This window comes from Gopherus flavomarginatus, chromosome 3, assembly GCF_025201925.1.
Source record: "Gopherus flavomarginatus isolate rGopFla2 chromosome 3, rGopFla2.mat.asm, whole genome shotgun sequence".
NCBI lineage: Eukaryota > Metazoa > Chordata > Testudines > Testudinidae > Gopherus > Gopherus flavomarginatus.
This window is the reverse complement of record NC_066619.1, coordinates 75799909-75825382: the sequence shown is the minus strand read 5'-3', so window position 1 is coordinate 75825382 and position 25474 is coordinate 75799909. Positions and strand designations below refer to the sequence as shown.

The following is a 25474-nucleotide window of genomic DNA, read 5'->3' as shown; positions in this document are numbered from 1 at the left end:
TAACTGTTTGTTCTTCAAGATGTGTTGCTCATGTCCATTCCGTGACCCACACTCGTACCCATCTGTTGGAGTTACTGGCAAGAAAGAACTGAGGGAGTGCAGAGCTGGCAGCACCCCTTATACAGGCTCATGTGCACAGGGCTCCAAGAGACTTTAGGGCCAGTCCTCTGAATACCACTAAGGGGAAAAAGAAATCTCAGGCACAACTCAAAGAACAACAGTTATGAAAGATTAGTAACCATTTTTTCCAAATGAAGAGGTAAAATAATCTCTCTATTCCTACTCAAAATTCCCCTCTGTATTCATCCATGGATAGTGTTAACCCTTTTGGTCACAGTATTGTACCGTTCATCTGATTATCTACCACAACCTCCAAATCTTTTTTTTTTTTTTTTCCTCAAAGCAAACTTTTTAAAGAAAGGTGACAGTTTTCTTCTGTTTATCTGTTCCACGAGTGTGGAGTTCTTATTTTGCCGCAAATCTGCAATCACAGCTCGTATGAGAATAGATTACAGTTTAATGTCATGAACTGGTCCAAGTGATCTGATCCCATAACTGAGTTAAAAGGACATTTGCTCAGTTGACCTGTAAACCTTTTTAGTACTTCATGAAAATTCTACAGTGACTAGCACCTTGATGTAATTTTCTGAGGTATATCTTTTTGTATTGGTTTCATTTTCAAGTTTTACTTTGTTTTCTTCTCAGATGCAGAAATGTCCCTGATTGTGTTTACTAGGCACTTCAGTACTAGAAATAAATAATATAACTTGTACGTGTAATATTTGCACTATTGTGAACACACACGATATTTTTCATACAATCTATCTGTGTTCTGTTTGTGCATATCATGAGAAGTCACCTACTACAGCAAAGGCCCAACCAGGAAAATAACACAACACTACTGGCCATCATCTACAGCCTCCAGCTAAAACCTCTCCAATGCATCAATGATCTACAGCCTATCCTGGAAAACGATCCCCCTCTCATAGGCCTTGGGAGGGAGGCTAATCCTCGCTTACAGACAGCCCCCCCAACCTGAAGCAAATACTCACCAGCAACTACACACCACACCATAGAAACACTAACCCAGGAATCAATCCCTGTAACAAACCCCATTGCCTTCTCAGTCCCCCTATCTACTCTAGCGACACCATCATAGGACCCAGCCAAACCAGCCACACCATCAGAGGCTCATTCACCTGCACATCTGCTAATGTGATATATGCCATCATGTGCCAGCAATGCCCTCTGCCATGTACATTGGCCAAACCAAATAGTGTCAATGTAAAAGGATAAATGGACACAAATCAAATGGTAACATACAAATGGTAACATATAAAAGCCAGTAGGAGAGCACTTCGGTCTCCTTGGACACTCAGTAATAGATTTAAAAGTAGCCATTCTTCAACAAAAACTTCCAAAACAGACTTCAAAGAGAAACTGCAGAGCTTCAATTCATTTGCACACTTAACACCATCAATTTGGGCTTGAATAGGGACTGGGAGTGGTTAGCTCACTACAATAGCAATTTTGCCTCTCTTGATATTGACACCTCCTCATCCCAATTATTGGAAGCGGGCCACATCCACCCTGACTAAATTGGCCTTCAACATTGGTTCTCCACTTGTAAAGTAATTCCCTTCTCTTCATGGACCAATACATATTTATGCCTATATCTGTAATTTTCACTCCAGGCATCTGAAGAAATGGGTTTTCTACCCATGAAAGATTATGCCTAAATAAATCTATTAGTCTAAGGTGCCAGCAGACTCCTCGTTTTTGTGCATATGATGAGTTTTTCCAGGATTTATGTTCTTGTTCAGAAAGTATACAGGCAAGGTATTCAGTATTAAATAATGTGAGGTCACTTTTTGATATGTCCACGTTTGATTAAAGTTCACTGAACGTTGACAGTGCTAAAATCGCAATGCTCTTTTGGGAGACCTTTTTTTTCTTTTTTCTTTTTTTTTTTTTTGCAGATTCCATATGGAATCTTCTGCGCCAGAAGTATTCTAGAATAATATGACTGAACTTCTGGAGGATTATGAAGGTGTGGTAGCACTACTGAGTGACTTTAGTATAGACAGGAATAGAAATGGGGAACACAGTACCCATTTGCACACAGCGCTGAGCATATTGAGCGGTGTCAGTAAAAATTGAACAAGAAAATGTCTTAAATCAAGAAAAAAATGATTATCTTCAGCACCCAGAAGCATGCTAGGTGTTACACAATGACTGTCACAAGCCCTGCCCAGAAGATCTGATAATGTAAATTTATACTTGAAACAATAAAAATATCATATAATGAAAAAGAAGGGAAAGGAGAGAGGTGTGACAAAAGCTGCAATAATAGTTATGGTAATAATGACATGGCTCAGAAAATTGCATGGTTACTCAGTAAGGCTCCAATTCAGGAAAGCATTCAAGCACATGCTTTCCTGAATAGGGATCTAAGACAGTGTACAATTTTGGACATATGTTTTAGTGAAGATAGACTTGATGGGCACGAAGAACTCTATCCAGTTGTCGTATTTCAGCCGTCAAACATTTTGACTGTTGCTCAGTATATCGTCTTTGAAACTGATATGGCTTGTGGAAGGAAAAATACGCTTAAAAGAAACAACAAAGACTTATGGTTTTATCTATTTACAGACATGCTAAGTTTAAAGTTTGCTCTAAAATAAATAGTCATGTCCTGCCATGTATAGTGCCTTACATAATAATCATTGTAAATTCTTTGGCCAAGCACTAGGTTTATTATTCATGAGGGAAGTGCTAAGAAAAAAGAGTGCCTATATTTATGAATAAAATACCATAATTTCTGGGGTTTATTTTCTTTTTTTAGGATGCTAATAAATATTTTGCAAGCAATTTTTAAAATCCTAATAAATACTGTTTGCTCAGCTCAATAGGAAATTCTTGGGTGTTGAAAAGTAAACACATTTTAGATGAAGTTGCTTGTTGTAATCTGACTTGTCAACAATCTGAATAATCTTCATTTCATACTTTCAGAGTTATATGAGAAATCTTGGCACTCATGGTTTTTAAATATCAACTTTTTAACTGTGACAGCTGCAAAGAAAGGGAAAAAACACACCAAAGCTACTTTGCTTTGGCCTTCTGTTCTTTTTTATATGAAATAGCTGCTTACTTAAATTCTAGTAGTTCTTTACTTTCTAGCCATAGATCTTCAAGTTTCTGTAATTTACTAGTAAATTCTGCCTGTTATGGACACTAATGATTAAGCTGTAATAGAGCTATTCATCCAAATACCCATTTGACTTGCACCCTATTATTTGGGGCAGGAGACTGTCTTAAAGACTAGGAAAAAAAAACATTTAACTTGGTTTGTCTTCAAAAATTAATCAGGTGGACAATATATGCATAGATCTCCAAAATTCATCACAAGTTAGGTTTCAGAATCAGTACAATAAATTCCATACAGTCAAAATACCAGCTCTGCTACAGGTCAGTGGGTAAATCAGTTACCTAAAAAATGCATTAGAAGGTTTGGGCAACTCATTAATGACTTCAATATCTTTTAGAAAGTTGAGTGCAACTTACTTCTGCTATCATTTATATGAAAATATTTTCACTAATTACTTGCTTGAACTGTGAGCTTTTCTTCTGGTTGCTCCCAAACAAATTTTTTTTTCTTATATTAAGTACTGTAAACGAATTTACTTGTTCCCAATATAGTGTACCACCAATGCTCTAAGTCACATGACTCTTTTCACACTGTGCCAGTGCTATCCCATTTGGGAACCCTTAGCAGGAATATTTTTGCCCGCCCACCTCCACAGCTCACACTAGTAATTAATAGAAGGCACCATTTTGCTGCTTGGGGCCGTAAGCAATTGCTTAGTCTGCTTATGCCAGGGGCAGGCAAACTTTTTGGCCTGAGGGCCGCATTGGGTTTTGGAAATTGTATGGAGGGCCGTTTAGGGGACGGTGTTGTGGCCCAGCCCCCACTTCCTATCTGCCCCCAACCTTAGACTCCTGCCCCATCCAACCCCCCCGTTCCCTGATGCCCCCCCCCGAACCCCCGCCCCATCCACACACCCCCGCTCCCTGTCCCCCAACTGCTCCCGGACCTCTGCTGCCCCATCCAACCCCTCCTCTCATTCCTGATGGCCCCCCCCCAGGACCCCTGACCATCCAACCACCCCTTCTCCCTGTCCCCTGACTGCCCCCAGGACCCCTGTCCCTGATGGACCCCTGTCCCCATTCAAACCCCTATTCCCCCCCCCCAACTGCTCTGATCCCTATCTACATCCATGCCCCCTGACCACCACCCTGAACTCCCCTGCCCTCTATCCAAACCCCCTGGCTCCATGCCCCCTTACCACACTGCTTGGAGCACCGATGGCTGGCAGCGCTACAGCTATGCCACCCGGCTGGAGCCGGGCTGCGCCACCACACAGCACAGAGCACCGGGTCAGGCCATGGTCTGCAGCTGCGCCACCCAGAGCATTGTGCCAGTGGCAGCGCAAGCAAGCTGAGGCTGCAGGAGAGGGGGGACAACAGGGGAGAGGCTGATCATAGCCTCCTGGGCCAGGAGCTCAGGGGCTGGGCTGGACAGTCCCGTGGGCTGGATGTGTTCCACGGGCTGTGGTTTGCCCACCTCTGGCTTATGCCTAGCATTGGCTCTGCTTTCACAGATTCCAGTTCTGTTATATATTTAAAACTAATATGCTCCTATTTATCCATCATTGTCTGTCAATCCGTATACACCTCTACTTTGATACAACGCTGTCCTTGGGAGCCAAAAAATCTTACTGCGTTATAGGTGAAACCGTGTTATATTGAACTTGCTTTGATCCACCGGAGTGAGCAGCCCTCCCGGAGCACTGCTTTACCGCATTATATCCATATTCATGTTATATCGAGGTAGCAGTGTATCTGTTAGCAGTTCTGAAATGCCTATTGTGATAGTATCCAGTTATTCTACAAGGATAAGATAATGTGGACTGCCCAAAAGACAATGTTTTCTCCATTGTTCTACTATTTTAAACATGGTCTGCTACTTTGCCCCCCTCCCCCTATCTCTCCCTCTTCTTATGTTTTGGGGGGAGTGTTTGGAAAATGCCAACTGAGTGATACTGGTGTAAAACTCTTCATACTAGTCTGGTGTAATCTCAGAGTGGACTAACTTCACCTAACTAAAGGTATTTTTCTACTGTTTTATTTAAATAGGTATAAAAAATTGTAGAGAAACCTTCAATCTTCAAGTAAACTTTATAAAGCTATATAATAACATTCCAGGATTTTCACCTGTCTATGTGTCACTCTGAAGCTGGAAATGTTTTATCCAATGTAAAGTAATGGAAACAGGTGCAAGCATGGGTGAAAGCTTTTTGTTCAGAATATCACAAGGTTGAATCATCACTGGGATTCGTGGTCTGTTACTATCCAGTTTTTAATTTCTCAGCCATTTGACTTTATGAATTACAACTGTACCAAGATAAGGCGTGTTTATATGCCATGGCAAGAGTCCTAGACCATTGTGATATCAGGTAATTGAACTAGGCACAACTCTAATTTACTCTACATCCTTACTCTGTAGCTAATTTCTGTGCAACAATTCATTGGTTGTACGAAGGAGACTGCAGAGATGGCAGATTACTTGGTCTTACTGCCACAGTTCTTCAAAACCACTCATACAAGAGTCAGCACGCACAATAACCCCAAACACAGACAGCCCTTTGCCTCAGCACACTCTCCTTATTCACCACCTACCCAAATCCATACCACTCTCACAACACAACACAACCCCCACACAAAGTAGCCAGCACACAACAACACAGCCAGCATACACAGTAACCCCAAACATCACTCTGAAGCCTAGAATGTCTGTTGAGTCAGTGTGAAGTGAAAAAACAGCTACAAACATAGTTGAGAGCTCTTTTTGTTTACAGTATCACAATGTTCAGTCATCACTGGGATTCATAATCTGTCACTGTCCAGGTTCTAAGTTCTTGGCTATTTTCAGCTTTTTGACGCACATGACTTTACATCTCATGGGCTTTAAGTTACTAGTTACCAATAAGCACCCAATCCTCTTTTGGTTCTCATTAACCAAAATGTAAACACTGCAAATGCAGCAAAACAAATATTGACACAACATTCACATTTGCATTAAATTCATTGTTTTCCAATATCAAATAATTTGTCCTCATGCTAATTTAGACAATTCTTCTCCCCCGGATTACCAGATGTATTTAAACCTGCAACCTTCAGATCCACAGCATTCGATCTCTTCCATTTCAGTTGTACGAATAACTGATGGGGAAAGCATGCTGTTCTTCGTGTTAAGAGCAGTGCATAGAACATGACAAAGCACGCACTTTGCCACTGGATTGCACAGCTACTATGAACTAGGGCTCTTTTCCTGTCTGTGGGAGCTGAGTGTTGTCTAGTGGTTAGAGGCAGCATAGCCAAATCTAATAACTCTCTTGTTTGGGTTAGCTGTTAGAACTGAATTTGTGAACTCTGAATCTAAAAGCAGGAACTAGCACCATTTGAGTTAAAGGACCACGTCTGTTAGCACAAAGGCACTACTGTCAAACTTTCATAGGTTGTTTGGCCACTAGAGGGATGAAGATCTACCGTGTGTTAGAGAGGGTCACGCAGGCACACAATTTGGCCCACTTCTGAAAGGTTGTGTGGCAAAGTGGATAAGACTTGGATCTGTCATTGTAGAAACAGATTCTATGCCTAGCTCTGCCTGTAGTGACATTGTGCAACCTTTCAGTTATGTTAGGACTCCTCTATATCGGGACACTCAGGAAAGTTAATGTAGACTAATTTTTAAAATGGATTAGTTAGACTGCATTAAACTCCGCTATGGATGCTCTTATTCAGAATTAAAGTGGCCTTAATTTGTGTTATCTTAATTCAAAAGTGAATTAAACTAACCTAAACTAATGCCATTTTAATTCTAAATAAAAGCGTCCACTACAGGGGTTTAATGTCATTTAACTAATCCACTTTAAATTCTCACATTCCTTTAATTTGGATTAATTTTCTTGGGTGTCCCCATGTAGACATGCCCTTATTTGTAAAATGACCATTGCATCTCCTAAGCATATGAATCCGTGGTTAATAAGGATTGTGAAGGACCCAGAAATATTAAGAACAGCCAGTACAACTATGATTTGAGCTCTTGGTATGTTGGTTTGTAACTTTCCCTCCCCTAGTAATGTGTCAGGAAGGTCTGTATATGAGAGTGTATATAATAATCAAAAAGCGTGAAATTCACTGAGTGGTGCAGGAAGCCAAATTGTCCTGTTCGTTACAACTGAGTATGAATTTTATACACTTAAAAAAGGAAGTTAATACATTAATAACCATATGTATTCTTCTTGTACATATGTCAGATTTAAGGCTATGTAGTAGTTGATAAAGCCATGGGTGTTAACAATGTGTTCAGGAAGGAAGATAATAATAGTTAACAGTTGATGCACTTTATATTTGTGAAGACAAACAGAAATATGGTTATTGGCCTCCACAATTTACTTGCTTTTCATTATGTGAGGAAAACCTTGTAAGTAGAGCAGAGCAACCTTAGCTAATATTAAATGGATTTTCCTAGTTTTTAAACTGTTGAAATTGAAGATGAAAAATTGCAAGCAAACAATATGCTGCCTTACAAAGAATGGCAACAATATGTATGAATGCAGCAACTGCAGTGAGGGGTCAGAGTAGAGAAATATTGACAGTCTACAAACAGCCTTTGTAACTTGACAAACCTTGTCATGTATGAAGACATAGGATGCTACTTAGCAAAGAATGTTGATATTTGTAAATGTGGCACTTTTAAATTGATGACACTGAAGTCAACGTTTACATTAGAGTAAATGGGCCTGTAGTCATTTTGAAACTGGATGCAATGTGTGGACATAGAGCTGGGCCTAGCAAACAACACCATCATATAGTTAATGGGCCCTTTCAAATAGGCATAGCTCATATCAGTTATGAAGCATCATCATTTTTCTCAGATTCCAAAATGGGAAAATATAAAACTGGTATTTATATAAACTATAGATATACAGTCGTCATCTACATTGTAAGCTTAGTGTAGATGCTTCATTAGTAATCTTTGCAAAAGGGTTCTGAAAAAAAGTGAGGTGCTAGTGACCCAAATCATAAAACCATTTGTTTTTATTCCAACAATAATTTAAAATATAACTGCCCTAGAAATTATAATTATCCAGAAAATTAGAAGCTTTCTTACACTCTAGTTGTAAGTTTTTTGAATAAAACAGCTAATAGATGTTGCCATCGTGTCCCTTCTTAAACACAACTCACTGATTCAACCTTACCTATGGCTTAACCACTGCTAAACTATAATTGCGTCATACTGAAGTTTTGTTTGGGAATTTTAAATATCAGTACCACTGAGACCATTGGCCATTCAATGTAAAGTTTTGGATAATCCTTATTAGGCGCACATTAAAATTTACATGATAAAACAAACAGAATAAATTGAAGGATTAGCTGATAAGCTAATGATTATGATTAGCTGATAAGCATTACAGCAGTGAAATTAGTACACAGCAATTCTGTGGTTGAAATTCTTTGTCGACTTTTTTCATGATCATGTGTTTATAAAAGAGCACAAAAATTAAGTAATTCTAAATCCTAAATATTTTGAAAATACTGGAAGAATGGTACCTAAAGTCAATAGGAACTTTCACTGTGTATACTTGGTTTGAATTGGAGCAGCTGCTACCCTTTTCGTAGCCTTTTTGAAGCAGGTGGTACTCAGGAGGGAACTGGGCTGTTTAAGAAAATCACTTTTTTCATATACAGCATTTTTTTTTCTGACCGACACTGAGATGTAAAACCTTTAAAAGTCTGGCTCTGATCTGGGGAATAAATGGTGGTGGTTAGAAGATTCAGGTTTTTTTTTTTTTTTTTAATAGCTTAGTTCTCTCTTGAGGCTTGGCAGCTTCGGAAGGGCTGCCATCAGTATGGTGTCTGCTCTGAAATTAATCTTCTTGGTGCAGCAATGTCTTAAAGTCAATAGTGTTTCAAACTCATACCTATGTAAAAACACTGTTTCATTTCTTGATACAAGCAATGACACACAAGGGCAGAAATTGTTTGTTACCTATTTTGTAATCAGCTTAACTAACCTTCATTTAATTAACTTTTAATATGAAACATACTTTTATCTTTTTGTTTTGTATCACCTGTTAATTATTGTTTGTTCTAATGATGGATTTAATAGAGAAAGATAAAAAGAAAAAAAACTATATTAAGGCATTGTTAAGGTTACGGAGCTTAATATTTAAACTTAAGGAAATGCAAAGATGCAGGTTGAATACCTAACCATAACTCTATCCATTTGGACATAACCATTACAATACAAATTTTACTGTATTGTATGTGTAGTTTAAGCTTTTAGAAAGAAATGTAGAATGTTTATATGGACCAAATTTTCCAGAGAGTCCTTCACCAATTTCACCCATTTGGGCAACTAAATGAATGCCATTACTTTCAAAAGTGTTCCACACAGCATGAGAAGAAAAAGATCAACTAACTTGCACATCTGCACCAAATTAATTAAAAAAAAATGCAACTAAAATATACGTTACAAAAACATATAACCTCATAAGCTTATTTTGTGTTAACTGTGTCCCTCTGTAATCCAATCACCAGGTTGTGTTTATGTTTATCTTGTCTCTTCCTATGCTATGTTTAGGAGATCTATTCTGCAAATCTTACAAGTGCTGGGCATGGCTCCAATCAGGCCACTCATGGTAGTGAGCACTACAGTGTCTGGTAGTGGTTGTGTGATTGGCCCATTACCTGCAAGATGCTGAACATCTCCAGAGAGCTGTTCAGGACCCTCCCACCATGTAAGTGACAGGTGCTGAATATCTCTAGAGAGGCTCACTATCTGGTAAGATCAGCTCTGTTGATGGCAAGTTCCTTAGGGCAGGGACAGTGTCTTTCATTTGTCTGTAAAGCAACATGCCTACTTATCACACTATATAAGTAATAATTAACTTTTGAATTCCAAGATTTATTTATGGAAGTGGCACTTAGAAAAATAATCTTTATACATTTTAAATGGACCAGATCACAAGTGAAGTCACTGTAACCATTTTTCATTGTCAGCTGTTGCTCCAAACTGAATCATGGTATATGCATAAGAGGTCTAATCAGGTGCCTGATGAATCCGCTTATGGCTGACAAGCCCAATTCAAGACCAACACAGTTTGTTACTACTTTCCAGGTCCATGTGGTGTCTGAGTTACAGTCCAAGACTACAGTACGCTGCTTTCTTCTTTCTCACTTTGCTTCATCCTCTGGATCAAAGCCTCTTCATGTTGAGCTGCACCCAGTGCCAGATATTCCCTCCAAATTGGATGGGATTCTTTGTGCTGCTCCCATCTTTCTACATTGATGTTGAACAAGTCACTTTTCAGAATACACCTGAACCAAGGTTCAGAGTTCAAATGTAACTTTCACTTTCACGTTTCCTAGTGTTTTAGTTGTTAGCTGTGGAACTTTAATCCTGCATTATTATTAGTACTATTAAATACACATTAAACTTGGATTTTTTTTGTTTCTGGAAACATTTTGAAATGCTTTTACTTACATAATGGAAAATGTTTTCTGTATTAAGTATTCACCCTCAATCTGATTAAAAGTATCAGAAGGGTAGCTGTGTTAGTCTGGATCTGTAAAAAGCAGCAATGAGTCCTGTGGCACCTTAAAAACTAACAGATGTATTGGAGCATAAGCTTTTGTGGGTGAATACCCACTTCGTCAGACGTCTGATGAAAGCATTTGTAGTCGTTTGCTTTTTATTTATGCAGAAACTATTTTGTATATATTGTTTTAAATTATTTGTAAAAACCTAATAAGACTTTAAAATCCATAATGAATAATTCAGACATTCAGTGATGGCTGCGTAACTGTGAACTTTTCCTAAAGCAAACAAACTGAATTTAGTTCTGTATCTAGTGAAAATTATATACTGTCATATGGGAGATTAAAGCTCTGTTCCTGGTCCTTGTGTCTTGCTCACTGGGCTGGCAGGAGCTGGGAGTATTGCAAAGTCAGTATCTTTCCGCCATTATTTTCAAGCATCCATTAAATTTTCCAGTCTCTGTTGGTGCCCAGTTTGAGATGCCAAGACCACTCTGATATTTTTTAAAGAGATGCTAAGTACTTAAGTTCCATGGACTTCAATTAGAGTTTTGGGTGCTTAGCTTCTCTGCAAATCAGAACTAAAATTCTCAAGTTGGACACCCAAAATTAGTAGCCGCTTCTGAAAATTTAGCCCCTAGGCCTTTTGTAAGCTTGTGCTAAAGTAGCACCTCTTAGTACTTTGCAGATTCCTCTGCCTGACTAAGGAGCAGAATTGAAGGCTATAGACGGGAGTATAGTGAGTTGGATAGTTGAAGTTGGGAGAAGATGAATTTGAAGAGTCAGTAAATTGGCAGAGCTATGGGAATGAGGCATGATACACGTTACATACATTTTCCCTTTCAGAAAAACAAACAAAGAAGTCCTCTCTCTGTTCATGTAGGTATCCTGAATTAGCAGCTGTGTGTCGAAATTCTAGTACTCTAATTCTGTATCCTGGAGCTGAAGCAGCTAATTTGGAAGACGTGGCTTTGATCTTCCCAAGTCCATCCACAATCATCATCATTGATGGAACATGGAGTCAGGCTAAAGATATATTCTACAAAAATTCTCTTTTCCGGCTTCCTAAGCAGGTAAGATGTAATGCTTTGACTTGAGAGTGTAATATGTGTTTTCTTTTTTCACTGGAAGTATTTGAACTAGAACTGGTCAAAAACTAGAACTTTATCCTGTATAAAATTTGTATGTTTCAAATTTTGTTTGTCCCAATTGGGACAAAAAGTCAAAATACTGACGTTTTTCACAGAACATTAAGTTCAAAAAATTTGGATTTTGAAATGTCAGAATTTTCGTGTTGACGTTGCTTAATTGAAATGTTTCATTTTAGTTTGTTGAATGAACTCAAAACATTTAATTTCAGTTTGGTTCAGCACTAATCCACATCAACTTGAGCTGCTTTAGTGCCTCGTGGTTGCTATAATTTGGGTGCCACATGCTCCCATCCTTTTCTGTGAGCTGAGTTCCCAGGCCAGAGTACTTTTCTCATGATGCACAGTGGTCAGATGAATCCTATGATTCACCATACGAGTTCAACTAAAGGGGGGACTCTTGTGCATCCTGGGAAATGTAGTAGTTCTGCCAGGAAGACTTTCCCATAGAAGAAATAATGCAGTCATGAGATATTAAAACCGTAGCTCCCATGAGGCATTGTGGTAGCTCCAGCAAACACACGATGTCAAGCTGACCCGAAAAAAAAAAATCAGGTTAGCCAGACAAATTGAAATATTTTCAGTTTGACTTGACATGTTCCAATGGAAAATTTGAAAAATGTCAGGGAGGTTTTCCATTGTATGGAAGCGGATTTTTCTGTCCAAAAAAAGCTTCAAGCTAGAGATGTTTTGGAATTTTCTGCTGAACTCAGGACTTCCAAAAGGTAAATGGTGGTGGTAAGGCCTCTTAATAAAATGTTCACAGTTGTGAAGTCTACTTTTTTTTTATCCTTATCCTATTTCCAGGTAAGTGTATGAACCTGAGTGTGAAAGTAGGATATTGTGGTCCTTCAGTGCAAATTCTCAACTTTTCTACTCATGTCCAAGGGAAAGTTTGTAAGAATCCAGAATGGTTGTCAAATCACAGGTATTGAATATGGAGGGAGCTTATGAAGAAACATATTAATCACATCACGTTTTCTCCAGATATTATCATTAACAAAAATAGGTTTTTCTCATCCAAGTACTCTAGATTATAATTTTTGAATATAGCACTAACAGTTAGTGCTAATAAAATTAACATGTAGGTTCTAGTCCTGCTCTGAGGACTGTATAAGCACAGCCCTGAAAAAAAATTTTGTAAGTCCGTGGTGCTGTGTAGGATGCATACACATGATTCTCAGTGCAGGATGGAAGACTTAATTCATTGTTGTTATGTGATTAACCACTCTTATTTAGGCAGTAATTCCATCCTTTATATAACAAATTTCAGTCTAACACAAGTTATTTGTTAACACAAGCTGACAAGTTGTTTATATTTTCTCCTAAAAATGCCTTCTATGAGTTAGTCAGTTTAACTGTGGATTTAACAAAGTGGTGTTTTGATCTACCACAAACATCTGTATTTTATCCTAAACCCAGAACCTATGAGGTTTTTAAAAGTGTTCTCCTATAAATACCTTAAAACTTTGTAAATAGCCATAAGCAATATCTTTGGGGGTAGAAATATAAAACTTGAAATCTTAATGCAATCCTCTCACAAGTCGTTTATGGTTCCTATTAAATTATACAGCAAGTGGATATTTTTAAATAAATCAGACCTGCAGTAAGAGATGGCTTTTTCGTTCTTACATACAGAAAGAGATAAGTGATTTTGTCAAAGCCAGGTATGATTGGTCTTCTGTATTAGTTTGATAAACAACTGACAAAGGACATGCTGGCCACACAGGCCAAAGAGGAGGGAAAACCTTGTTTAAATAAATGTCATTGTTTGTATCTTTTTTTTTTTTTTCCAAATGGTTACTGGAAATAGTTAGTAGTGGGGTTCCAATAAAGCTGCAGTAGTAAGTTACCATGGACTAGAGCTCATATAGTGGCTTCTGGCGTCTAACATATCCCACAGGATACTCTAGATTTGGTGATGGGCACGGTGGTCTTTCACCTGGGGGCATCCCAATAACACATAATAAATTAGTGCAAGGGACTGTATTATCTTTTCTATTAATCTCCTGGTCAGGGAAGCCCTGGTAGCACAGTGCCATTGGAGTCAGGGGCACACTGGGGCACAGAGCTTCTGCAGAGGAAGAGGGCATTTGGCCTCTTGTTGATCCCCACCATGGATCTGTGAGGCTTGGAGGCTGCTTTCAGGGGCTGTTTCCATATCTGGGGGCAAACATCATGGACCTCCTGCCTCTTCGCTTCACGAACTTCACGAAGATAACCTTAAACCATTTCCTTTTCTTCTGAATCCTATTCCATGAGTTATGTGCAATGACAGGGCAGTCTTTTACAGCACTGGAACACTTAATTTCATTTTTGTTTTTTGTTTTGTTTTAAATCCATTATTTGTAGTTGGCATTTTGCTTAATCAGCGTAGTTTTAAGATTACTGTTTGTTGTAGTTACTCTAACTGTATATTAGAAAACTATACTCCCCTACGCTCTGAGTAAAAATGTACACTACAGGCAATTCCCATAATCGTAATGCTTAAAACATTTACTGCCTTAAGCTTTTAATTCCAACAGAAATATTTTTAATATCAGGGCAGAAAAGAAATCCTATTCTGTTCTGAGACAGTGTGAAGAATAAGAAACAAACCCTTCTACAGGGAATAGAGTAGACAGGTCTTTAATTCATTGAAATATACTAAAAATAGATTATAACAAAATTTTTTTGTACAGCTAGTTTACTGAAGTTGATAAAACTGTAGAATAAAATCTGATTTACAAAATTCAAATATTCTAATACTTCTGTGCACAGCAAAGGCCTTTCAAAAAGATGGTCATTCATGGCTGTCTGCTACTGAACGGATGTTTTATAGTGTTACAGTCATCACATTTCAGTATGTTTTAATATTTTATGGGCCAGATTGTGACGGCCATACTTGTAATTATGAGCAGACACTCCCATAACCAATCCCATTCAACTGTGTCAGTCACCAGTTATAGCAGTGGACGCTTCCTAGGCACTCAGGTGATGTGTCTTACAATAAGTAGCTGGAGGCATAATCACTTTTTAAGACATAGTGCCCCTGAACACTGGAGAAGAGCATCCTGGGAACTGCCTACTAGTATACTTGTTTAACCCTTATAGTCAAAATTATGCACTCAGCACAGGAAAGGATGTGAACGTGATATGTGATGGTGTGAATCTGCTCGATCATGCCTCCTCCAGGGCTGCTAGTCCTGTTAGCAGCATTAGCAGACCTGTTCTTACCTGATTCCATCTTTTACATCACAGATATTTAATATGTTTAGATATATTTATATAGATTAAACTAAATGTGAATGTTTGTTTTTTTTTGTGCTGACTACAAATAGTTTGGTTAAGGTAGATTGGCTTACTTTATCAAAAGAGTTTGTTATACATTTTCAAAAAGTCCATTCTTTCTGGTTTAAATCAGATGAGAAAACATTCTACGTATTTCTGAGTCCACAAGTGCTGATCAAAGGAATATTTACATGACTAGAAAAATGTTAATCAGTTTTGAAGATCAGTTTTAGATTATCATCCTTTTTTTCTTATTTATTAATGTTTGTATGGAACTTTACATTTTTAAAATGCTTTAAAGTGCTCAGTGTTATGAGTTATTAAAGTCTTTGCATTCAGATAATATATTTTAAAAATTAACATATTTTATGTATTTGTGGAATGATATTGCTTCACTTGTACAGCCAAAACCTTTTTATGTTGTTAGTGAGCTATTAAAAGAGGTCTTGTTTATTGTCATGAATTAGGAGTAAAGTTTTTTTTAATTTTTTAATTGGAAAAATTAGATAAGTCACAAATATTTAACCATTAAAATATACAAGTTATTCTCTTCATGCTGGACCAGTTTAGAAAGCTCATAGTAGATGTTAATTCAGTCCATCAATGCAAAAAAGGCAGCTGGGGAAACCTCCCCATTATTTACATTATTCCAGAAGTAATTCCAATTGTTTTAACTGTCTGAAGTATAGTTCAAATACCTCTTAATTAAGGCCTCAAATGAGCAAGTATTTAAGCATATGCTGAACTTTAAATATGTTAAGAGTCTCGTTGATATCAGTGCGACCCCTCACATGCTCGAAGTTGGGCATGGTTTTCAGTAACTTGGTAAATCCTTGCCCAAAATACTTGTGCAGAGTGTTTTCTTATTAGGTAAAGTTTAAAAAAAAAAATCAAGTTTTCTCCTTTGGAAATAAGTCCTGGAGATACTCTGGTGATTGTTTGAATAAATGACAGTCAGGTCTTAGTTCTATTTCATCTCTAAAGCATATCCCAGGAAATCCAGTGGTATTTGCATGTAGTCACTATCTGAAGGTAGGAAATTATTGTACAGTTCCTTAGTATGCACTTCCATGCAATATAAAAGTTATGTCATCTACCAGACCTCTCTTGGTATGTGAGCAAAACTGCTTTAATAATCCAAAAGAATAGAGAGACAATGTTTCATTCCCTAGTCCGCAATCCAGGAGACGTTTATATTAGGGGCTGTTATGTGATATCCAAATATGTGTCTCAGAGTGATCTACCACAATGTCAAGGAGAAGACTGTAGCAGATCAGAGAGTCTAACTGAATCTACTTCTGTGGGAATGGAGTCTATATCTTCATGCACTTCAGGAGATTTATCAAAGGCTGTAATGTCCAGCTACTGAAGTATGACCATCTACTGACCATGAAAGTGGTTTCTTAATCATGATCTCCTAAACCAGGACCCTATGAATGTGTTAATGGCCTAGATGTTGATTGTTTTCAATACCAAACATGATTGCAGGGGGCTTGTCTACACTTGGAACACTACAGTGGCACAGCTGTGGTGTTTCAGTGTAGATACTACCTACACTCCTGGGAGGGGGTTCTTCTGTTGACATATCGCTGTCTGCACTGGGGGGTAGGTTAATATAGCTACGTCTCTCAGGGGTGTGGATTTTTCATGCCTGAGAGAGATGTAGCTATGCTGATTTAAGTTCGCAGTGTAGGCCAGCCATTTGTTGGGAAGAGTAGGAAGAAGTCTGCATCCAATACTTTCTCCAAGATGTGGGATATCTTCTTTCAGTGTGGAACAAGAGAAGATGATTGACATTTTGTCCTGCTCCCTTAAACATATCCTGGAGTGATACTGGCAAAGTTTAAGAGAGGCTGCAAGGTGAATTATCTGTACACTTTGGCAGTTTCTCAATTTTTCGTATCTAGGTTAGAGATATTGGATCTCATTCTTTCACAAATCAATGATTATATTCAGTAAAACACCAGCAAACTATTCCACAGTGATGCCTTTTGTAAGTTTTCTATGTGGTTATGGATCCCATATTTGAACATAAGGGAAAAATTCCCCTTCAAGAATCTCACTTTCAAAGATGTGTGTTTAGTTGCCAGGACTTTGGCTTGAGTTCTGTCCTTTATACCACCTCCCTGTTTTCAGATTTTTTTCTGGATCAAACAATATTTCATTTCCCGCCCCCCCCCCCCCAGTTTATTCCAAAGGGCAATAGACTTTTTTGTATTAATTAAATGATTATTCTACTGACCCTAGGCCTAGTGCCTTCTCCCTCACAGGGGGAAACATTTTCTGTTCTGTACATAATGTGACTGATTAAATTTTACCCCCTCATGCACAACCAGTAAGAGAACCTGTGCTGCTTTTCATCTGCTTCCAACAAGAGAAATCAGCATGCAGTGCTGCCAGTGCCTGCTAAATAAAGGATTGCATCCAGTTGGTTTAAAACTACCCAAAGGTTGCATCTGCATCCTGACAAATGTTACTCCTTGTATACAGCAACATGTCAACCTTGTGCTTGGAGGGATGAGGCACTGGCCTCCCTGATCCGTAAAGTAACCACCTGGTCCTCCCCCTACACATTTATTTGCCATCGTCAGTTGGACCTGTAGTTGACTGAATTAAGAAGAACTGTCATGCAAGCAACACTGAAGCTGCTTTTCTAGAGCATTTATGAATAGTCACTCTTCTGATAGTCAGTGCTTTCAGCCAGCCACATGGGAGGAAAGGGCCATGTGACAAGGGAGACTCACAGATTATCCAGTTTATTGTGGTTCTCTTCTAGCCTTCATTCTCTGCCATATACCCTGAAGCAACGTTGCTTAGAGTAGCCAATTTGTTCTTCTCTTTACTTATTCTGTAGCCTATTTCTTTAGTTGGAAGTTTCTCTGAAGAGCAGGACTGGGGGAGTTGGCTGACGGATCTTGTCTTCCATTTTCTGTTTGGTGGAACTATAATGTTGATAATCAGGGTTATTGCCATATAGGATGAAATAACAGAGATAAATGACAAACCAAATGTCCTGGTATCGCCCTTTCATTATTCTGTATTATAATGTATTCAATTTTACTTTTGTTTAACCATTAGTTTTAAAGATACAAACTATATTTAATACACAAATGCCTGGTTGGTCTAAAAATATTTCTTTTATTCTTAACTTGGATGAAAAGAAACTAATAATATCTCTTCATTTTAAAGTATTATACAGCGTTGTAAGCTATTGCCATTTAGAAAAGAACTAGTACAGCTCTTCAGATCAGAACGTCCATAAAGCACTCAAATATTTATTATTTGTAATCAAATTTTGCAGCATTTTTAATCATATGTCTGCTGTGCACTAATTTCTCAATGCTCCTATTTATAAATAAGTACCTACTTTATTATTAACAAGAATCTTCATTAGAGAGTTCCCCAAACAATTGTTGAGCACCATCAATAATCTGTTGCCATCAAGTGTTGTTAAGAATAATTAAGACAATTACGGAGCTCTAATAGGTCGTTTAAAGGAAAGTCTTTTCTTCAAATGGAAGTGAAATTGAGGGTTAGGGAAACAATTTTGAAACTATATTTTAACAACTTCCCAACTGGAATTTAATTGCCACTGTCATGCTTCTGTGTTCCACTGAGAAAAATGCAGTTGTTGGAAGGTACTTGGTTAGCACAGATGACCATGCATATACTAGAAAGGTTCAGTAATAGGTAGAAAGTTTTGTCAAATAGCTGAAAATCGTAGTTCTTTAGTCACGCGACTTAAGCTCTCAAAACAAATTTGAAACGTCCTCAAGATTTTTCATATAAAACCACAAACAAACAACAAAGGGTTTGTATCTCTTCCTGTCCTCTGACCCTGGGTGCTGCTGTGCTGTGAAGCTTTTTCTCATAGCCCTGACACCAGCATCCTGTTCACAGCACAATGGCCTCACCCTGATTTCCTGGTTACTTCTTGTAGAATGACACCAACAGCTTTTCCAGTCCCGAGGCTCCCCCAGACCATTTCCCTGCAGTTTCCAGTCCCTCTCACTGGACCCTCACACAAGTTAAGTTTGCTGCCTCCAAAGAGACAAAGTGCAAACACTAGCCTGATAGTTTAGCTGAGGATATTACTCAGGCAACATTAAGTCTGCACCTGTAGTGCCACCCTTACAACAATCAAACTGCTAGACCTTATTCTTAATTGTAATGACCTTCTGTGGGGACAGAGAGACTGTTATTGAGTAAATATTAACTGCATCACCATAATGGAAAAGCTCAGAACATTCAAAAGGAAAGTGTATCTTTATTTCCAATTTCAAGGAATTTTAATTTGTGTGTACTTTCAGAAAAATACAATGTTCTCCTGGGCATTTTGGCTGAAGTAAGTGATGGATAGATTCTTTCAGTCTTAACTCCTGATTAGTGAAGTGTTTAGCTTGCCTGGGAATTTCTTTTAGTTTATATAAAAGATTTCAGAATTATTCAGGGAGAGAAATCCCAGGAGACTTTTTGAAAGCTGCATAGAGATTCTAAGCCTCGGATCTTGCAAGGCATTCAAGAATGTATTCCATTTTTTTCTCACACAGCTCTTCCCTTTGTATTTGACTTCTTCCCTCCTGCTCCCCATATAGGACCACATATACCCCATGTGGCTTTCCCTCTTCTGTTCCTTTCCGACCACATCCACCTATACCCCAAGTGGTATCTCCTACTAGTCATTCTCTCCATGTGGCCTGTGCATGCTCATAAATTGCCTCGGGGGCTATGTGCCTTTTGCAAAGCATGCATAAAATGATGCTTATTTATTATTCCAATATCAGACTGTTCATGTACTATCAAACTGATTGGTATTATATGCTTCTATCCTGTATATTCCAAAATATAGATGTGTATTTGCTTAAAATATGCATGTTAGTTTAAGCATCTGTGTGGATTTGTATTCTCATACCCGTATCTTTTAAAATACTTTCATAATGAAAGGTGTGCCTGCTTATTAGGGACTCTCTGAATAGTGAAGTTTAACATTTGTGTGTGATCAGGATAGGAACCAAAAATAGAAACATTTTGAAAAATGAGTAACAAGAAGAGTAAAGAATTTCAGCATGGTGGGTAAATCCATGAACTTACAAACAATGGTTTGGTACCTTGGACAGTTCTTGATTTATTCATATATGTTACTTAATCTGTCATCTGTTTCACAATCAGAAAATCATACCATCGTTTATTGCTCCAAGATTATGAGCCAAATTCTCTGGTGTAAATATGCAAAACTTTATTTAACTCTATGGTCCTACACTCATTTTACACTAGCAGAGAATTTGGCCCTAGGATGGTTTGTTTCTTTAAGGGCTGTAGGGACTAGAACCAGCCAGTCTTGTTCTGAGGCAGAACCCCTTTAAGAACCAATGTTTGGGACTGATAAGTTACAGGTTGTATTTATCAGCCCCAGCAAGGAAGGGATCAGGAGAGTGAGTCTCCTGACTGCTTGTTTCCTCGGGAGTAGCTAAAGGAGTGCTCCCAGCTCAGCAAGGGAAGCTGGAAACAGGTGAGATCTACAGGGAGGCTCTCCTGTAACAGTGAGCAAATGAGTGCTGCAGGGAGTAGGAAGGCTTCTGCAGGGTCAAGTGAAAGAACCCAGTTTATATATGACTCAGGATAGCCTGCAGAGTGTAATCCTGCAGGCTAAAAAAGAGAAGGCAGCAGAAAGGCTCATGTTGACTTCCAGAGAGAAGGCCTGTGGAGTTTAAGAGCTGCAGGGAGTGAGAAGGATAGGATAGAGATGCAGAGCTAGTGTTAAACAGGTTTATTTTGAAGAAATAAAACTCTGAAGCCCTGAAGAAAGGGGACTTGAAATCCAGAGGCTGGTGAGTTAGTCCACATTCCCTACCAGTAAAATTAGTTAATCCTCTTTCTCTGGAACTTAATTTCCAGTATGTAAGCAATGAATTCCTTACTGTGGTAAGCATTTGGTCAGTAAAACTTTTGCCTTTTAAAATACCTCTTACCATGTCTCTGCCAGTCCTAATAGATTCCTGGACACCTTCATTGGAACCATGCATTAATTATTTTAAACTACTTCTTAGAGGCTATGACAAACAAAAGACGTCGCATAACTAAATCTATTTTAAAGTTATAGTAGTTCTCCTTTACTGAAAGTTTGCCTGTGATGTTTGCTTTTAAGTATTGTTGCTCCTCATTAAAGTTAGGGCTGTCAAGCAATTAAAAAAATTAATCACGATTAATCACGCTGCTAAAAATAATAGAATACCATTTTTTTCAATATTTTTGGATGTTTTTGACATTTTCAAATATATTTATTTCAATTACAACACAGTCCCTCTAAGACTTATTACAAGTTTTATGATGATAATGACTTACTTAAAACACGTGACAGACCCTTGAAGCTCTATGAAATATTCAAACCTGTTGTCGTTAATTTTTTTTTATTTCAATTGAGGGTGGAAGCTCCCACACCTTTAGAGAGTCTTCCAGTAAAAGCAAGCAAGCTAAGATCAAACAAATAGAAGAAAAAATGACTTTTTAAAAGAGTGCTTCATAATCAAGAAGCAATAAAGGGAACAAGTTTTTGCCTACAGTCCCACAGCAAGTTTGAGAGAGCCAGAGGTGAGCTCAGATCTTCTGAATCCCAGTCCAGTCCTGTAACCAGAAGACAATCTTTCTCTACTTTGCCCTTTGGCCATCTCTCATTCTTTATAGTCCATGGAGGGATGCGTTCTGTGCCTGTGTTTTCAGTCAAACTTGTTATGGGACTCCATGACCTGGAGATGCTCTTTTTGGGTGGAGTATGGATGATTGCTATTTAGGAACTGTTGCTTAAGTGTCCTTTATTAAACTGTGATGTTCTGATTATAAATCTAGGATCCTATCCTAACATGGCCCATAGGAGCCAGTTTTTCAGCAGAACATACAGGAAATGGCATTATTGGTGCCAGGAGGAATTTGTTGGTGGACTTTCTCCTACGCAGTGCTAGCTGCTCTCCACTAGTGTATGTAGGGAGTCTCTGCCCTGGTCCTCCTAACCACAAAGACCAGGATTTTGGTATTCCTGAGCTGGTGCATTCACTCCTATTTGTGCACCATTTTAGGAGCAGCCACAATCTTGACTTAATTTTAGCTCTTCATTTTGTTACTTCTATTTACATATTTTCAATGTCAGTAATGCAAATAGCATCTTTGTTTTACTAAAATAAATAGTGATGGGGATCATGGCCTTTAACTCCTCTTTGTAGTCATAAGGGAAAAATATCCTCCAAATAAAATATTTATTGATGTACTGGACCACAGGAAGTATTAGAAGCAAGTAAAGCTTCTGCTGAATGAATGTAATAGGGAAGCAGACAATGAATGGCAGAGGATATGTGTTATATGTTTGTTCTTTAATTTATAAAATGTTACCAAAACTGAAGGGACATGAGTGGATGTGTAAAAACAAACTGAACCTTTAAAAAACATTATTTCTATCATTTTAATTGTATTATAATTAATAGAAACACATGATTTCCCCAAAAACCAACTGATAGCTGACCTACTAACTTATCCCCTCAAGCAACCGCCTGGGAGATTTCTTGCATACTTTGTTATAGGTCAGCAAACTCTGGGTCTTGGACTAGCCATGGAAGGAAATTCCAGAGTTGAAAAATCGTCCATTGAGGAACACTTCCTCCAGCCCCTGGATATTTAAAGCTGTGGATTATTAGTTGAAGCACTACAGCTGGTCTCAATGGCTGTCATAGTACATTTGGCAATACTGCTAATATCCAGGACTCAGACTGAATAGGACTTTAGATTGCAGTCAACACTCTGAATTTCAGTCAGAAATTAATAATGAGACAATGCAAATCTTGGAGAGCTGAGGTGATATGTTGCCTCTGGCTAGCCTCACTTCAGAGAAGCAGCTGCATTTTACCTCCACTGTAGTCTCCCAGTGGTCTTCATGGGAAACCCTGTGGAGAGCATGTTATAGCAATCCAATGTTTGTCACAAAAGGTAGAACTGAGAGAGAGATGAAGATTTGAGGGCGGGGCAAATTTGGCTACTAGCTCTTTCTGAGATGCCCAAAACAAGTAGAGGTCCAAAAATACCCTGAAGTTGCAAACCCCTTGGGCAAAGAATGGATAAAATCCCCTCAGTAGTTGGAGTAGAAATCCACAAACCTTCCCTCCACGTTATAATTTCAGATAAATGACAGCCATGTATTTCTTATACCCACTGACTGAAGATTTTACTCTAGTAGGTTGAAAAATTCAGCCCTTTCGTTTTTAAAAAAAATAGCTTGTAAACTCTCCTGAAAACAGGATTGAACATATATTTGTGACTAACTGAAAACATAAAGAACAATAGACTTACATAAACGGAAAGCATGTGTATAGGTTTAAAAAGAAAGAGAGAAAGAAACTGGGAGAGATTATTAGTCTACCCGTTCTATGCATTTGAACATCATGTTGCCTTAACTAGAAACTTATCCAAAGCCCACTGAAATCAATGGAGACTTCAGTGGACTTTGGGTCAGACCCCTGAGGAGCATGTACTGTGATCATCATAATTTCAATGCAACTTCTGTATGAGAGATAAAGAACAGCCTCATCATTCACAGCATGATCATTTGCTGGCACCTCATCACTGATTAACTGACACAAAATTTTAGAAAGATGACTGTTACCACATTCTAAAATGTGATTATGGGGTCTCACTTGTTACTGTTCAAGGGATGTAGGTGTCTTAACTGTGCACATTATAAAAACCATTGGTTAATAGAATTATCCATAGCAGATGGCAATCAAAGACGGTGCTGTGGCAAGAACTTTTTACTCATAGGAGCTGTTAAAGTAACTGAGACAATAAAAGGAATTGCTTTTTCCTTCCACATATATAGATTGAATGTATGAAGCAGGTCACGTCTGAGGTCAAAATATGCAGATTAATTAGCCGTAGTACGTGTTTTGACAGTAACAAGATTCAGAAGACAGAGCCAGCTCAAGGCTATGATGTGATGTCACACATGCAATACTACCGGATGGTATAAAAAGCTATTAATATGGTAGCTAGATATTCATATTATCTCAGTAAATTGTAAGCCTACAGCATCTGTTTCTTTGATGTCATTCTCAGCATTTCAGACAGTCAGATTCTCAAGTCCCATATGGTATTCTCTGTGTGTATACCATAGAGCATTTTCAAATATTAATAATGCAAACCTGTCTACCACTAAGAAGTGGAAGATATTGCCAAGCTTGTGAAAAAGGATTTTGCAGGAAGACACAAGAAAAGCCTTCCTTTTCTAACCAACAGTGTACAAATAATAATTGGAATAGATGCTCATTGAGCCTGGGATCAAAACAAAACCCTCTCCTCTCTTATGCTGGATATGAGAAGGATATTAAAAAAATATTTTGAAGCCTCTTCAAATGGTCAATTAGTATGATTATATCAATTGATTTAGATAATCAAATTTTGATTCTAATTAGAAAATAGGGGAAATAGAAATTTGAGTGTTTGCATATACCACTAAAGTTAACAGCCAGTCAGTGTTTCTGTTATTAATATGGGCTAAGCAACATTTTGGCTTAACTCTGATAAAAATAAACACCAGGAAATGAATATAGTGTAAAGGTTTGGTTTTAACTCAGAAATCTGAGGGCATTCTGAATGACAGCTGATGAGTGAGAGGTTGAATTCCACATATAGGGCTTGCACAAGGTATACCGAAGTGACTAAATTAGATAGTGGAGACTGGAAAATTCTTGTCATTGTGAACTAAACTACCTTTGAATTTATGAACATCCTATTCTCTTTTCTTACGGGAATAATCACATTATCAGATGTGTTTGGGATCCTGTGGGCAAGAGCTAATTTTTTTGCTTTCAAAGTTGTTAGTGTCTTTGTCTTTACCTTTAGTCACTTGGACTTAAATGTGCCCAAAAAACAAACAAGGAGTTTAAATTTCTTCTATTCCAGGTATATCTCAAAAGGGAAATAAAACAGAACATAAATTATCTTATACTATATCAATGAAAATTGATATGCATATATAGCTGGATTTCAAAACCTAAGCACTCTGCACCTAAATTGGTAATTGTTGGTAGATATCAGTGAGTGGTTTTTTGCTAAGAAATTTAAGATGTCATTTTAGATATCTAACTGTTCTGAAAATCCAGTCATGGTTACATGCACAAGCACAGAGTTGTGTGGTCATCTGAATGCACTCGGACTAGTGTGTGTACATGTAACTAGGATATTCAGAAAGACTTATGGAGATTGTTTTTGTCCTTGATGTGTTGAGGTAGGGTTAATTTGTTGGTGCTCTGAGTCTGCGTATATTTTCCGACTTAAATAACCTGCTTCATTGATGGATGCTTTAGAATTTACAATGTCTTCTTTTACTTTGTACCCAGATAATTTCAATTGTA

The 25474-nt window shown here is 38.0% G+C and overlaps 1 protein-coding gene across 2 annotated transcripts in view; it reads left to right on the top strand.

The window, feature by feature from the left end:
* Positions 1-25474, top strand: part of DTWD2 (DTW domain containing 2) — a 179981-nt gene that overhangs the window by 87459 nt on the left and 67048 nt on the right. For both annotated transcript variants that reach the window (XM_050945956.1, XM_050945958.1), the window contains exon 4: positions 11549-11738. In XM_050945956.1, the coding sequence (XP_050801913.1) occupies positions 11549-11738 (190 nt within the window). The remainder of the gene's footprint in view (positions 1-11548; positions 11739-25474) is intronic.